The 17,217-nt window shown below is 38.8% G+C and overlaps 1 protein-coding gene across 7 annotated transcripts in view; it reads left to right on the top strand.

The window, feature by feature from the left end:
* The window catches only part of LOC105498234 (discoidin domain receptor tyrosine kinase 2), a 164,197-nt gene that overhangs the window by 132,469 nt on the left and 14,511 nt on the right, over window positions 1-17,217 (top strand). For all 7 annotated transcript variants that reach the window (XM_011770243.3, XM_071081961.1, XM_071081969.1 and 4 more), the window contains 6 exons: window positions 3,851-4,034; window positions 5,056-5,299; window positions 10,399-10,461; window positions 11,638-11,768; window positions 14,698-14,908; window positions 16,414-16,637. In XM_011770243.3, the coding sequence (XP_011768545.1) occupies window positions 3,851-4,034; window positions 5,056-5,299; window positions 10,399-10,461; window positions 11,638-11,768; window positions 14,698-14,908; window positions 16,414-16,637 (1,057 nt within the window). The remainder of the gene's footprint in view (window positions 1-3,850; window positions 4,035-5,055; window positions 5,300-10,398; window positions 10,462-11,637; window positions 11,769-14,697; window positions 14,909-16,413; window positions 16,638-17,217) is intronic.

Below are 17,217 nucleotides of genomic sequence, written 5' to 3'. Positions count from 1 at the left end.
TGACCTTTATTTCTAGGGAACTAAAAGCCCAGTTTGGGAAGACAAGTTAATTACCCAGAAAACAATCAATTATACAAAGCAAGGGCTAGAGTTTGTGATGGCTCTAGGTGTAATAGCCATATTTTTGACCCTCAAAACAGGACGTGTAGTCTGACACAAATATTGGCCTACTTATGGAAACAAAGGGCCAGAGAATTGAAGTACTAAGTATAATACTCTGGGTAAGTCAAGAAGTCAGAAAGAATAGACCTTATACATATAAATGCTTTGAAAATTGTAAAAAGCGGACTAGTAAGGCTTACAATAGACAAGGAAAGTTCTAGGGTAAGATGAGAATTATAGCAGAGAAAGGTAGGTAGAAGGTAGCAGAAGAAAGGAAGCAGGGCTGAAGGCAAGACTGGCCTGGCTATAGTAGAAGCTGGAGCTCAGAAGAACAGAATGGAACAATGGATAAGCCTGAAGTGCATGGATGGAGTGCCATGGCAAAGAAGTGTGACCAGATACAGTAGGAACTTAGGGCTGGGTACGGGATGCTCCCACCTATCCCATTCCACTTCAAGCCTTCAAGCCTTACCATTCTTCTAGCCCACACTAACACTTTTCTCTCTAAGCTTGGTCTGTATCTGCAAAGTGAGCCTGGGAGAGAAGTCAGTTCATAGTGAAGACCAGATCAGATGATGGAGGTTGACAGGGCTTGAGAGAAGGAGATACTAGTGAATCTCAGGAAGGGAGTGTGGAATTATAGCCTTCCATTGGCTTAGGTGTGGAGAATGAACTATTGCTCTCTAGCTGCCATCCCCTGGGTGAAGGCCTGATTCATCCACTCTTCTACTCCTAGTCACTTCCTTTCCATCTTCTTAGTCACTGTTCTTTCCTTTTTGCTTAAACTGTCTTGGCATAATTTTGCTCAGTCACACCCCAACAGGCATGTATTCAAGGCATAGAGGAAATCAGAGATCAACCGAATTCAGTTTAATTTAATAAGCCTTTGTTAGTCAACTGTTACTATATACAAGGAATTTGGCCAGGCATGTTAGGTATTCAAAGGTAATGAAGTCATTGACCCTACCTTTAAAGAGCTCACAATTTGGAGTAGGGGCTAAAACAGAATATAAGTTATTATGATTCGAGTATATGAGCAAGAGATAGCCTATGATTGCTCTGGGGTTCAAAGGAAAAAGTAAACTATAGTAGGAAAGCACAAAAATGGGGATGAAAACATCTGGATTTTATATAATAAAAGTTACTTCTCTTTGCTACAAGGCTTAAGGGATTAAAATGTGTGTGAAAAGCATTTCATAAGATAAATTGCTGTACACATATAAGTTGTTATCTGATTATCATTTTTCTGACTGAAGGACTGCAAAGATATGGTAGAATCGATGAAATCTGAATTGGGTCCCAAAGAATGGGTACTACTTTCACAGAAACAGATTCTTGAAATGGAATTTTAGGCAGAGGGAATAGCATGAGGAAAAAAGAATTATGGTTATAAAGTTTAGGGGACTGTCTGGGAAAATCAACAGTTTATTTAATGATGGGCCATATTTATGTGGCAAAGTAGTACAGGAGAAGCAAAACAAAGCAGATTATGCCATGTCTTGAAGGAACCTGAAGTCAAAGCCAAAAGGAGCAAGAAGTGGAGGAGGAGGAAGAGGAGAAGTTGCTGTTCTTGTTCTTCATAAACATTATCATTAATGTAATGAGTCATTGAAGATTTTTAAAGCTGAGGAAGGACATGATTGGAGCTGTGGTTTAGACAGATTAATCAAGCAGCATGCAAAGGTTAGATTGGAATGGAATGAGGAGGTGATGAGGAACGTTTTAAAACTCTGAGTTCTGCCAAGTAAAAAGAATTAATGACCAAGGCCATAACCGTGACTGTGGGGAATGAGGATAATATATTCATTTAGGGGACATTTGCAATCTGATTGGATGTATGGGGCAAGACAGCAGGGTGAGAAAAAGGGTCACATGAAGCTTGACAGTCTAAGTGACTGAAACAATGGAGATGACATGTATTTATTCAACAAATATATTTTGAGTGCTTACCATGCACCAAGCACTTTCCACTACTATGAAAGAGAAGTGTAATTTATGGAAAAGGGAAACCAAGGAGAAAGATTTAGTTCGGTAGGGTATGATGATGGATTTAGTTTGGGGTTTAAGTCTATGAGATTGACAAGACATTCAGTAGAGAAATAAGGAAGGTAGCCAGAATTATGGCTCTGAACTCCAAGGGAAAGATTTAAAAAATTACAAAAATGTAGACATCATTGGCTTCATTTAATAATTGAGGTAATAAAATATCTGGTGGAGGTGGCTGAGTGAAGAGAGATGACATCAGAGTCTCAGGAAATAGTCATATTAGCAAAAGTTACTTTTTAAATTTAAAACAATTTCAAGAGTAATATATGCTTACTGGTGATTTTAATAACTCTAAAGTATATAAACATTGAAAACTTATTTTCCTATCCCTTCTTCACTTGATTTAATTTTGACTAAAGGGGAACTGAACAGGTATTCCTTTTAATTTCTGTTGCTTTTCATAAGACTTCCATGGGATTTATTTTTCTGGGGATAATGGGGAATATATTTATTGCAAGTAAACTTATGTTCTCCTAGCTTTCTGATCTGTAGAGAGAAGAAAAAGATGGCAAAACCTTGGAAGGGAGATCCAGGCTCTGGTCACAGTGGATAAGGCCAGTCAAATTTTATAATTTACCACACATTTTCAATGATTAAATATATTTTAAAAGGCTGGCATAATCACCCTTAGTATTTTTTATTTTTTGCGATTCACAAATTTTACAAATTATTGGTCTGGCTATAAACCTCAAGGGTCACACCCATTATTGCTTGAGGGTGAGTATCCCAATCTCATCATTTGGGAGATTTGTGTCATATCTGCCAGAGCTTGAGATGCACAGCTTGAGGAAAGACAAGTTCCACATGATGGGTTCTTGCTCTATGCCTCCATAAAAAGAAGAAAGGAGCCTCTTTGTGTTCTCCAAGTAGTCAAATAAGTATATATGCAGTTACATTCCATCCAGCAGTCAGGCTTCTGGCAAACTCAGCCTTTAAAACAGAGCCTCTTACTCAGAAGTCAAAGAAGACTGCTAAGCTAGAACACAAAACTAAATCCAATACCTGGGATTCTCATGACATCCATGCATCTTACTTCCTGGGTCTAGTATCCTATAAATTTAATTAAAATTAAATAGAAATTATTGTTTAAATTTGGAGCTTATATTTTCTCCCTTTCATTTAATATCAAATTGGGTTGTTGGATATGTGGAATAGAAGAGAGTGTGACTGGATTCTCTGAAATTGATTCACTGAACAATGACAGCATGTAGTTAAAGGAGAGTCAGCACCAAGCTCTGGAAACATTTATTTGATAATGGGGCAAGTGCTACTATGTATGCTAGTATTTATTCTGTGCATTTATGCATTTCATCATTTACTTAGTGAATTAATTCGTCAACTGCATTTGATAATATTGAGTCATTATGTGAAGACATATTCATTATATAAGAATAGGCAAGGTACAATAAATTATAGAAAGCTTTTCATATTAAATAAGATATTGTTTAAAGGTTTTACTACTAAAGGGGTAAGCATCAAATATTTTATAAAAATTACTAATATGAAATTCTTAATTCTCCATTGATGCAAGACAAATGAGTCAATACTGTAATACAAATGTGATTATTTGCAGTCCTTCAATTTCAAGATAATAAGCCCATACAAAATCTGGAGTAAAGATGCTGGGTAAAAGCTCTTCCATGAATATGTGATTAACTCAGATTTCTCTCTCCTTTTCCTCCTCTTCTCCTGGCCTGAGCAGCATGACAGAAGGGCTAGGCCAATTGACTGATGGTGTGTCTGGCCTGGACGATTTCACCCAGACCCATGAATACCACGTGTGGCCCGGCTATGACTATGTGGGCTGGCGGAACGAGAGTGCCACCAATGGCTACATTGAGATCATGTTTGAATTTGACCGCATCAGGAATTTCACTACCATGAAGGTCAGTGCAGTTGGATGTGGTGGAATTTCTTTAAGGAGGCACAAATCATAGTGTGGTAGAGAAAAGGCATGCTAGAAAGAAGTCTAGGCTGATGACGGTTCAATGACATATTCTGTTACTAACTAGCTAAATGCATTTCACCAGTCACTTCACCTCTAAGGGTGTGGTTCTCCATTTGTGTGTAAGGGAGTTAGAATAGGTCAGTGAGCTCTCTCTCTCTCTCTCTTTTTTTTTTTGTTCTAACACTAAAGGTGACACATCCATAAAACACAATAACACAGTGTCCAGGGCCCACAGATTTTTAAGACCCGCAAAAATGTTTTAATTTCTTTTAATATCAGATGAAAAAAAACCAAATTTTTAGGGTCAAAGATTATCTTTTTACCAGTACAGTTGCTATATATATATATATGTATACACACACACACATCTATATATACACACACACATATGTGTGAATATGTGTATTCTCATTTAGAAATGAGATTTCTTAAAAAAAAAAAAAGATGAAATTGTTTTGGATTGTATATTATTTCAGGTTTCTCACCTAGCCCTGTTGAAAAGTAGACTGGCTCTGAAACATACCTAGGAAGAAGTAGGATGGCAGTCATCCTCTTACCTCAGTTCAGAATAGCTCGAATCAGGGTAGATGGCAACTGTGGTTGAGAGGATTATAGACTCGAGAGAATTCAAGGCAAGGAAGGGCCTGAGAAGATGCTGGTGTAGTCATCATTTAACAGATGAGAAAACTGCAGTCCAGCAACATGAAGTGAGGTGGCCAAGGACAGACAGTGCATACAGGTGACCAGGGTTGCAGCCCAGGTTTTATAATGCCTGACCAACTATCACTGCTGCTGTGAGGTTCCTAGAAGGAAAAATCCAGAAGACTGCAGAACACCAACTATTTACCAAGGGTGGTGCTCGCAGAAACAGCAGGTCTTGACTTATGGAGTTGGCTGGCACTGTCTCCATGCACCTTAGCAGGGCCAACCTGTCACTCACTTGCCTCTTTCTCTACCAGGTCCACTGCAACAACATGTTTGCTAAAGGTGTGAAGATCTTTAAGGAGGTACAGTGCTACTTCCGCTCTGAAGCCAGTGAGTGGGAACCTAATGCCATTTCCTTCCCCCTTGTCCTGGATGACGTCAACCCCAGTGCTCGGTTTGTCACAGTGCCTCTTCACCACCGAATGGCCAGTGCCATCAAGTGTCAATACCATTTTGCTGATACCTGGATGATGTTCAGTGAGATCACCTTCCAATCAGGTAGGGAGCTCAGGTCCTCTTTGGGAAGTGGGAGCAAGGTGATGAAGGAGGAATGCACATGGCCAGAAGTTCTCATTAGCAGGTCTCTGAGAGGAGTGGGATGGTACAGGCAGCTTCTCATTGCTGGATGCAGTGAATCCTTTGTGTGACTAGTTTTAATTGTGGAGGGGACAGGATGAGAATGGAAATGAACAAAATATTCATGTAACTCTTCTTAGAAAGAATTTTTTTAAATGAGAGTATAGTGTGTTAAAAATTTTATATAATTTAAGGCAGTTAATAAGTGTGCTAAGAAAAAGCACACCTAAGCACTACTGAGATATTTAAATGAAAATCTCTAAATATACACAAAAGTAAAGAGAACAATAAACCACCCGTCACTCAGCTTTACTAATCATTGATTTTCTGCCATATTTGTTTCACCTATTCCTTCCTTTTGGCTGTAGCATTTTAAAGCAAATGTGAGATACTATTTGATTTCATTAGCAAATACTTTGACTGCATCTAAGAAAATAGTGTCATTTTCATAGCTATAATGCCATGATAACATCTAACAACCCTTATTATTAAATAATTTCTAAATACAACCCAATATCCTGTCCATATTCAAGTATGACTAACTGTCCAACAATGTCTTAATTCAGTTGGCGTTACCAAATAAGGATCAAAATAAGGATCTCTTGGTGTGCTTCTTTATTCTATTTGCTCTGTATCTCTTTTAATCTAAAACAATTCCTTCCTTTTTTTTTTTTTTTTAAGGATTCTGGCTTGGCTGATGGCTTTCTGTGGTGTCATCTTACTTGAGCTTCTGTTCTCTGTCATTCCTAATGACTGGGTGCTTACATCTACAGGTCAATTTGATTCAAGTTCAATATCTATTTTTGTCAAGAATTCTTTTTTTTTTTTTTTTTTTACTTTGCCATCCTATCTCTTTATTATCAGAAAGTTGTTTTTTTTTATTTTTTTATTTTTTTATTATTATACTTTAAGTTGTAGGGTACATGTGCATAACGTGCAGGTTTGTTACATATGTATACTTGTGCCATGTTGGTGTGCTGCACCCATCAACTTGTCATTTACATCAGGTATAACTCCCAATGCAATCCCTCCCCTCTACCCCCTCCCCATGATAGGCCCCGGTGTGTGATGTTCCCCTTCCCAAGTCCAAGTGATCTCAGTGTTCAGTTCCCACCTATGAGTGAGAACATGCGGTGTTTGGTTTTCTGTTCTTGTGATAGTTTGCTAAGAATGATGGTTTCCAGCTGCATCCATGTCCCTACAAAGGACACAAACTCATCCTTTTTTTATGGCTGCATAGTATTTCATGGTGTATATGTGCCACATTTTCTTAATCCAGTCTGCCACTGATGGTTGTCAAGAATTCTTTATGGATAGTGTTGTATATTTTATGCTGAACTTCATCATGGGGATATAATGCTAGATCCTCTCACTTTTTATGATACTAAGATTGATTTCTGGTTCCTCATGAACTTTTTCCTTAAGTTTTATCCTCCATTAATAACCACTGTCTGAATTACTTATTTCACTAGGGGTTGCTAAATGATGATTTTCTAATTCTTTACTTTTTTTCTGCATTTCTTAGCTGAATTTCTTCCAAATAGAATAATTATTCTTCATGCACCAGTTTACTCAGAAATCACATTGAAAGACCAGGATATGTGACTTATTTTCCCCTTTAATTATTAATTTTCAGAGTAATGACTTGATACCCTAGCAACCCTCAATAATGTCTAATGAAGTTTGTTTTTTACTCTTATTTTTTGGTATAATTATAAACTAATTGCTTTTTATCAATTTAATGTTTAATCGATTGCAGGGTTTTTTTTTTGTTTTTTTGTTTTTGTTTTTGTTTTTTTTTTAGACAGTGTCCCTCCCTGTCACCCAGGCTGGAATGCAGGTGGTGTGATCTCGGCTCACTGCAACCCCTGCCTCCTGGGTTTGAGTGATTCTTCTGCCTCAACCTCCCAAGGAGCTGGGCTTACAGGTGCCTGCCACTGTGCCTGGCTAGTTTTCCTATTTTTAGTAGAGATAGGGTTTCGCCATTTTGGCCAGGCTGGCCTTGAACTCCTGAACTCAAGTGATATGCCTGCCTTGGCCTCCCAAAGTGCTGGGATTACAGGTGTGAGCCACCGTGCCCAGTCATTATTCTTTTTAATACTCAAGTTGTGCTGTCTTTGACTAGAGTTTGCTCTTTTTTTTTTTTTTCTGAGACAAAATCTTGCTCTGTTGTCCAGGATGGAGTACAATGGCACGATCTTGGCTCATTGCAACCTCCGCCTCCCAGGTTCAAGCGATTCTCCCGCCTCGGCTTCCCGAATAGCTGGGATTACAGGCACCTACCACCATGCCTGGCTTTTTTTTTCTTTCTTTCTTTCTTTCTTTTTTTTTTTTTTTTTTTTTTTTGTATTTTTAGTAAAGACAGGGTTTCACCATGCTGTCCAGGCTGGTCTCAAACTCCTGACCTCAGACGATCCGCCCGCCTAAGCCTCCCAAAGTGCTGGGATTACAGGTGTGAGCCACTGCACCCAGCCTAGAGTTTGCATTTTTAAGCGGGCTCTTTGCTCTTTGGATCTGACCCTAGAAGCCTTTGATATCTTTCTTGTTTTCTGAAAGAACAAGGTATTTCAAGCTCATTTTGAACATGCACTGTGCCCAACATGGAATCAACCATTTCTTCAAGAAATCTTGATTCCTTTTAGTAGAAAATGGTATTTAGAGAACACAAACTGGGCAGTAGGGATGTTCATTGCTAATAGGTTGTCATTGTTTCTTGAATTTTTTGGTGGAAGAAAGCAATTCAATATGTATATTTAAAAAGAAAAAGATTATGAGTTTACATTGTTATTTCCAATTGAAATTAAAGATAAGGTTTTTATTTAAACTTGATTTTATACTTTCATCTCTATTATTTATGCTAAATATCATGTTTCCTAACAATGTTAACAGCATTTTCTTCATCCTGTTATTCAAAAAGCAATACCAATATTATTACTAGCAACATAACTATTGAGCATTAAGATTTCGTAACAATTCTCTTTTCTTTGTCCTGAGAATATATCCTACTAAGAATGTACAGTCAAAGCACTGTGTTCTAAGGTCAGTTGGGTAACAGTGGTATAATTCTTTTCTGTATATAGTTATATCACCAATGTGGTATACAGTTAGGGTAACAGTGGGATAATTTTTTTCTGTATGTAGTTGTGTCACCAATGTGATATACAGTTAGGTTCATTGTATTCCATTTGTTTCAACTTTTAGGGATTCGTTTTAAACTGTAAACACTACTTTTGATTGGACAGTAACAGCAGCAAATAGTGATTTAACTTACTGATACCAGAAACTATGCCAAATCTTGAAAAGTTAAAAGGTGTTTAGAATATTGTTCACACTATTAAATTTTAGATGGGGAGACAAAAGACACACAATGCTAAAAAAAAAGAAAAAAAAAAGAAAGAAATGCCCAAAGCAATATGAACAATAAATGGTCAGAAGGAGAGAGGCACTAGAGTGTGTTTGTCATAGACAGCATCAAAGAAATAAGATTTGTACTGGGCCTGGAAGAAAAGTCCAGGTGTAAAATAACACAAGAGAGAGGAAGAGACTAATTTAAAGATAAACCACACTTTGGGAGGCCAAGGCAGGAGGATTGCTTGTTATCAAGAGTTTAAGACTAGCCTGGGTAACATGGCGAAACCCTATCTCTTTAAAAAACACAAAAATTAGCTGGGTGTGGTGGCACATGCCTGTAGTCCCAGCTACTTGGGAGGCTGAGGTGAGAGGATCACCTGAGTCCCAGAGGCAGAGCTTGCAGTGGGTCGAGATCGCACCACTGCACTCCAGCCTGGGTGACAGAGTGAGACCCTGTTAAAACAAAAACAAAAACAAAAACAAAAAAACAAAAAACAAAAAGATAAACTAGAAGAACCCATCCTTTCAGATTTGATTTTTAAGGGGGGAAAAAAATTCAAGATGGTTTGCTTATTAAGATGTACTGATAAGACAATAGAGCATATTTTTAGGAAAACAGGTTTGATGTTTAAATGCCTTCTGTGCTAATGATTCAATCTAACAGTAAGTTGATTGATTGTTTTAAGTTGATTGATTGTTTTATCTGAATACTGAGAGTAGAAATCAAGACACTCAAAGTCAATGCCACTTATACTGTAAGTGTTAACTGGGGGACAAATAGATTACTACCCATCCTCAGGGATTCTCCTGGCATAGTAATCAGTACACTTATTACAGCTAATTATAGCTATGAAGCATGGTTTTTGACTCCTGGGGTCTCTTGAGCTTTAAATCCAATGCATAATAATATTAGTTTTCACTGGAGCCTGATAACTGAACTCATAAAGCACATGCAGAGGCCAGATACCTCCTTATTTATATAATAATGTTAAGAAGAAGAAAAATTAGGATAGTTGGAAGAAATATCTCTTAGAAAGGAAATACGTATTCTAATTCTTGACCCCCTTGATTAGACAAATCAGAGGGAAAAATTCAGGCAAAGCTGCCAACATCAATCTGGCAAATACACTTTTGTGGTTTAGTCTCAGAAGCTGCAAAATCACAGTAGAGGACCCTCCAATGTCAGTAAATATCTATAAAGATGAAGCCTTAATTCATAAATTGAAGGCCTAGACTGATGAGGCATAGTGGAGACTCTTTTATAAACAATCTAATTTCCTTGAAGGAAAAAGCATCTTAACACTATGTCTATCTCTTGCCCATTTACCTGCCATATTATGTCTATATTTTCACTGAATTTGGGTCCTGCTTCTTATGCTTTATAATAATGCATGGTCACCGCCTGTTGAATCGCTGTTTCTTAAACTTTTTTGTACCATAGCATCTAGTATGTAATATGTGAAACAAAAATTTTACAAAGGAAAACTTGCTCTTACTATTTAGATAAATGGTGATACTTTTATTTGATATATTTATGATTTTATCTTTTTAAAAGACTGATGGTAACTCACTAAATTGATTTCATAATGTGCTAGGTCACAATATGACTTCAGAGAAAACACAGCTATCTGTCTTCTCCCTGGCTCTGACTCACCCTTGTTTTATAACAGATGCTGCAATGTACAACAACTCTGGAGCCCTGCCCACCTCTCCTATGACACCCACAACCTATGGTATGTGTGATTCCTAATTATACAAATTAAGTTGAAGGGACTTCCTGGAGGATGAAGAAGGGTAGAGAGTTGCAAAGCCCTGGCTGTGTGGGAGGCTTTACACCAGTTGGCTTTGGATGAAGAGTAGCCCTGGAAAGGTAGGACTGTCTACCTCCAAGTTATGGATCCAAATATACTCTCTTCACTACTGATTCACGTGCTTCTTCAGCTGAGGCAGAGTCTGGAGTTGTCCCAATTTCTCCATGAAAGTTTGGAAATTTGGGGTCAGAAACAGGGAAAGGGACATTCCTAGGTCAGACCCATAGTGGGTATTTCTAAGAAGGGGTGAAAATCTAAGAAACAAAATGTTGATCTCTCTAATTGGAGATAAATATGCCATGTATGCCTTGCTTTAGGCAGTCATTGGTGACACTAGCCAGCTATGTGGGAAACATGTGTGATTGCATGTGTCCAAAGAGGACTTTCAGCTCCCTTGGCATGTCTCAAAGAATGCAGAGAATGAAACTGATTCTTCAACTATTTTTCATGAAGTGTGATTAAGGGACCATAGACTCAGGCCATAATAATACAGAGACAAAATTTTGGGAAGAATAGAAAAACTCACCATTATTCTGTCTGACACACGGGGAGAGGGAGACTACTGTCTTATGGAAGAGGGAAGTAGGATTTGTGAACAAAGTAATAAAACAGGATGGGCATGGTGACTCACACCTGTAATCCCAGCACTTTGGGAGGCAGAGGTAGGCAGATCACAAGGTCAGGAGTTTGAGACTAGCCTGGCCAACATGGAGAACCCCATCTCTACTAAAGATACAAAAATTAGCCGGGCATGGTGGCGCATGCCTGTAATCCCAGCTACTCAGGAGGCTGAGGTAGGAGAATTGCTTGAACCTGGGAGGGAGAGGTTGCAGTGAGCCGACATCATGCCATTGCACTCTATCCTGAGGGACAGAACAAGACTCTGTCTCAGGAAAAAAAAAAAAAGTAATAAAACAGTAGCAAGGAAAAAAAAAAAAACCTGTAGCAAGAACAAGAATAAACAGAAGTATTAAGGTGGCATCTTCCATAATTATCTTCAAGGAACAGGGTCTACCTCCATGTTTCCAGTCCAGTCCCTCATACTTTTACTTGACCTGTGAGATAATTGTATTCTCTGCCTTCTCTCCCTGGTCACAGATCCAATGCTTAAAATTGATGACAGCAACACTCGGATCCTGATTGGCTGCTTGGTGGCCATCATCTTTATCCTCCTGGCCATCATTGTCATCATCCTCTGGAGGCAGTTCTGGCAGAAAATGCTGGAGAAGGTGAGGAGGTGCAGAACGGCCATGATACAAGAAACTGCTCCTTTCTTTCTTAAGCCACTGTTGCCCCAGGAGTAAAAGGCACATTGCAAACATTTATTAATGGTTGGAGTTAATTGAGGCTACCAAGAAACATAGGAATGAAGCCAGAAAAGAATTAGCTAAGTCTATTTTCTCATTTTTAGAGTGGAGATGTTGGAACCTCCCTGACCTTCCTCGAAAATGCAGAAAACTCTTCTTAATATATTGAATCTCAACTCAGGCATTTTCCTTGAAGATTCTGATTCACTGGACTTTGGGTGGAGGCCAGGCATCCATACTTAAAAAAAAAATTAACAAGTGCTTCTGATGCACATTCAAATTTAAGAATTACTCTCTCCTAATGCCAAGCTGAAATTTCTGATAATGCTGTTGAAGTTCCTTCTCATCTTTTTCACTTTGCTTGTCTGTTTGGTGTGTGTGTGTGTGTGTGTGTGTGTGTGTGTGTGTGTGTGTAGAAAAACATCCAGCTTCATGAATGTTCAAGTCAAGTTTCTCACTACTCTATTTCTACTTTTGTTCACTTGAAGGTTATGATTATGTATCCCTCTGAGTCCCTTTTCAGACTCTGTCTATGCCAACTGATCTGAATAACTTTTTACATTGTCTAACACTTTACAAGAAGCAGACTTTTTCCTCATGCATAATTTTATATATACCTCATTGAGTAATAACTCATAGGTATTGTTATATTTAACTATTTTTCTGATGAGAAAATGTGATGTGCTTAAGGTCATACAACTGGTGTCCAGTCTTCCATGCTTTTTCCAATTGTTAATATTGAAATGCATTTATTTCTTTCTACATTCATTTCATCAAAGATGGAGTATCTATGACTTGTCTTGCTTTCTTGGACCAAATAGCAACTCAATGCTGCTTAGTGTCTATTCTTTTGGGGCCTGCTGATGATTAAGTATTTCTACGTTTGGCCATGGTCACCTTTCTTGGTCAATGAGTTCCTCTCATTAGACATGTACTAGGAGAGGCCACAGAAACTCTGAGCTGTGGGGCTTTGAACTGCCTCCTGAGGGCAGGGAACAGGAAGAAGGAGAAATCCTGATTGATTTCGGTGTTTGGGGATGGGGTCTCAGAGGAGAACAATGCCTGTGTGGGATCTCTATTCCAGACGAGAGGAAAGGGCACCATGAGAATGGGCTTGAGTCTCCAGAGCGTTCTAGATGTAGGATGGGAGAAAAATGGCTCAAATCAGGGGTAAGGAGGAGCAATCCTGATGAGTAGCCTGCAATTCCTTCTGACCTGTGCCACCCTCAGGTTCCTGAGATGGTTGATGTTTGTTTTAAGGTTTTCAGGCAGGAATATTTCATGTAAGAGGTCTCCTTGCTTCCCACAAGTATGTCTACCAGTCTGAAAACACTTAAAGCTTTCAATTCACAAATAGCCACAGAAGACTGAAAGACAGAATCCACAGAGACTCACTCACTGTCATGAGGTGTCTCAAGGCATGAATGAGGCAAATATCAAAACTTTTCCTCCTTTAGAATGCTGGAACACACTAGTGTTTAATGAGGTATTCCAGAGTGAGGGTGGTGGTGAACTGAAGATTCACTGAACTGCTTGAAGAGGATATGTAACCTTCTTAAATAGTCTGTTAGGACCACATTTTAGCCAAGGGAGGAGGGTCTGTGTTCTCTACTCTATGAGCTCTTTTTCTCTTTATGTGAGCCACAATTTACCACACTTCTCTGAGTCTTTATTCTGAGGCCTGTTGGAATATCTTCATGGGCTAAGAGAGAAATGTTGGAATCTCCAGGTAAAAGGTAGAGCAAACATTTTTCCCTTGAATATTTAACTTGGTCCTCTGAGAAATTCTACCCCTGTACACCCTGAGTAAGATGACTCAAGGTGCTCTGGAATGACACCCAGGATTTCTTCCTGGGAACAAAATTTTATGTGGAAAATCATTGAGTACACACATATATTCTAAGAACATTACTTAACATAGCTGTGGACTGTAGCATTGTTTGTAGGATACTTTTGATGGTGTCCTCAACATTCCCTCTTTGAGAGATTCAACCCACATATATTGAGTACCTACTTCGTTCTGAGCTTCATGCTTGTACTGGGGATATTACTGCAACAAAAGACCTTTCAGTCTAGTGGAAAAGTGCACATCTAAGTTTCGCCATTGAGCACCCAAGCTGTGTTTGTTGGAGTGGAGCATTTTACATGCTTAAACTCAAATAGTCACATACATGCAAATGTTGGCATTTTCCTTTTGATGGAGCAGGCAGGTTATATTAGATAAGATACCACAGAAGTGGTTGCTTTGTTGTTCTCCCTCCCTTATTAGGTGTAAGTCACATTGTTATCTCTGGACACCTAGAGCTTTCCTGTCCCATATTGTAGCCATTTTATTTTTGGTTAGTGAAAATATGGGTCAGTGGTGGGTATTATCCTAATTTAGGGTGTCAGAATGATCAATTAGAACTATTGATTCATCATGTTATAGTGCATTTATTAAGTTAATAAAAAATTTATGTCTATTCCAAAACCAAGCAGTTAAAGGGTAAGCCAGCAAAACCCATCATTTAATAAAACATAGAAAACTCTATAAGATTGAGATATTTGGCTACCGATAGGTTCTTATAGCATCAAGGAGATAATCCTTTTTTTTTTTTTTTAAGTGTTTCAGAAAGCACATCATAGAAATTAGAAGATCAAATTATACCTTGAAGAAATGAAGGATTATTCTAAGTTTCTACAACACAGGCATTTGTGGACCCAGACTGCATCCCTAGCACGTCCAGTGTCACTGGGGTTAAACAGTAGTAAAGAGTTATTTCATTTGCGTGGAAGAGCTGAGTTTAAGAAGGGGAGGAATTGACCATCTTTTTTGTGCCAGCGTGTCTTTCTCCTTGTTATTCTCTTCCAGGCTTCTCGGAGGATGCTGGATGATGAAATGACAGTCAGCCTTTCCCTGCCAAGTGATTCTAGCATGTTCAATAATAACCGCTCCTCATCACCTAGTGAACAAGAGTCCAACTCGACTTACGATCGCATCTTTCCCCTTCGCCCTGACTACCAGGAGCCATCCAGGCTGATACGAAAACTCCCAGAATTTGCTCCAGGGGAGGAGGAGTCAGGTGAGGATGATGTTGTGGGCAGGGAATCGAGGGAGAAACTTCGACAAGCCTCAGGTAGGAATGACGCACCTGCTCCCAGTTAACTGTATCTATTTTTAGTCTCTACTAACCTCCTGAGAAGTCCACATTCTCTTTCTAGATTTGGTCTGCAGCTGCTCCTGGCCCAATTTGAGCACCTCTCCCTTGCTACTGAATATAAGATGTGTGGAGGGACCCACATACCAGAAAATAAAGAAAAAAAAAAAAAAACATGTGAATTAGGTGTTAACACCACAAGAACCTAAACAGTCCAACCAGTCTAACCTGATTTCACATGTCGGGAAAGTGAAAAAGCCCAGATAGAGTACTCATCCAACACCAAATTTCATGAGTGGGTAAAGGAAGGACTAGATTTTCACCTGGAGAAATAAATAAATAAATGAAGCTAAAGACATTCCAAAATTCCCAGTGGTATAGCCATTTAAATAACTAAAATAAATAACTACTTGAGTTATCTATTTTTTGGTAATTTCTCTTTGGTAAACATTTATTAGAGTAATATGAGATTTTATTATGAGAGTAAAACATTTCTCCCCTTTTCTCAATAAAAGCATTGAAATAAAACAGGTAAAATAGTAAGTAGTGTCAGTTCATTCAAATTTCAATGTCTTTTAAAAAATGATGCAGAGTCATATCAGAAGGGAAGCTGGAGTCACCTCTTTAGCTCAGAGCAACTTTTCTATAAGGTCATCTACCTGAGGGACTCAAGCCAGTAGAAAATACCTTGTAGTGTTGAGGAGAGAGGAGCTAGGCCTGAGCTGAATGTAGAAGCAGACAGGACTAAATTCAAGAGCATAAGATTTTACAGGAAGGAGCCTGAAGGGGTCTTTTCAAAGGATAAAAGAAAACTTGCATCTATTTTATTATTCAATGGACAGAAGACATGAAAGAGCATGCTAAATTCAAGTAATTTCACAGAGGCAGCAAGAACTAAGGATATAAACTGATTTATTTCTTAGGGTGAATGGAAGTAATTTACCTATTTCCTAAGTTTAAAACATTCCCCACCTCGTATTTTAATGTTTTTTTTTTAAGTTAGAATATGTCTTAAACTAGATCATATGTCTTTAATCTGAAAGTTTTTTATACCTAAAATCAGTTTTTAAGTCAATAACAGTGTCTTAAAATTAAGGAAATACATTATTAAACCTTCAACCTTTAATATTCCCACCCTGATATACCATGAGCCTTCCTATAGCTTCACCACACAATTCCACAAGTTTAGCCACAGAATTTGTAAATGGTCATGTATTATGAGGAAAAGAATGAGAAATAAAATTGTGTTCTACATTCTGAAGGCCACAAGAAAATCTTTAGAGGAAGCAAAATCATTTTCCAAGTAAGAATGTCATGAAGCAGGTTAGGCTTTCACAGGGGCATGTTTTAGCCCTCCTCTCAGAGTTCCTTCCTGAAGAGATCTCCAAAGACACTCCATGGAATGAGGCTCGTTGCCCTTGTTTTCCCAGGCTGCAGCGGTGTTGTGAAGCCAGTCCAGCCCAGTGGCCCTGAGGGGGTGCCCCACTATGCAGAGGCTGACATAGTGAACCTCCAGGGAGTGACAGGAGGCAACACATACTCAGTGCCTGCCGTCACCATGGACCTGCTCTCAGGAAAAGATGTGGCTGTGGAGGAGTTCCCCAGGAAACTCTTAACTTTCAAAGAGAAGCTGGGAGAAGGACAGTTTGGGGAGGTGAGTTGATTCTTTGAGTGGGGCCTCCAGTCCCTTAGAGCTCGAAGGAGGTGGTTGGATAAAAATGGTCAGTAGAACAAACAGTCCCTTCCAGAGGTGGATTCACAACAGAGTGTCTCTTCCACTTGTCTCTCCTTGCGTTGTCCTCTGGATTCTAGTATTGGATCAACCTCATCTTTGTCAAATAGCTGTGGAGTTCCTGGGACTTCTGATTTCTATACAGGAGTTTTTAAGGCAGGCAAGTCACTAGACTTCAGATATCTTGAAACACATTCAATATTTTCAAAAATGTTTACAATAGATTATGCAGGGTGGGATCCACAAGATGTGATCATCTTTTATGAACTGTCCAGGAACATTCTGCTTCTCAATAGCCACTTTGTTTTTTTCCCCTTTAATGAGAGTTATATGTAAAATGGTCAAAAACAACCTCGCCCCTGCCTTTGGTCCCAGAATCAGCCACTAGGGAGTGAATCACCAACGAAGATAAGGAGGAGTACTCTTTTCATTTGCCCTCAGAGTGATGCATGCATTATTAAACTTTTCACTCTTGCATCAGTCACATGAACCTTCTGGGAGC

The sequence above is a fragment of the Macaca nemestrina genome, chromosome 1 (assembly GCF_043159975.1).
Source record: "Macaca nemestrina isolate mMacNem1 chromosome 1, mMacNem.hap1, whole genome shotgun sequence".
NCBI lineage: Eukaryota > Metazoa > Chordata > Mammalia > Primates > Cercopithecidae > Macaca > Macaca nemestrina.
This window is presented reverse-complemented; position numbering and strand designations above follow the sequence as displayed.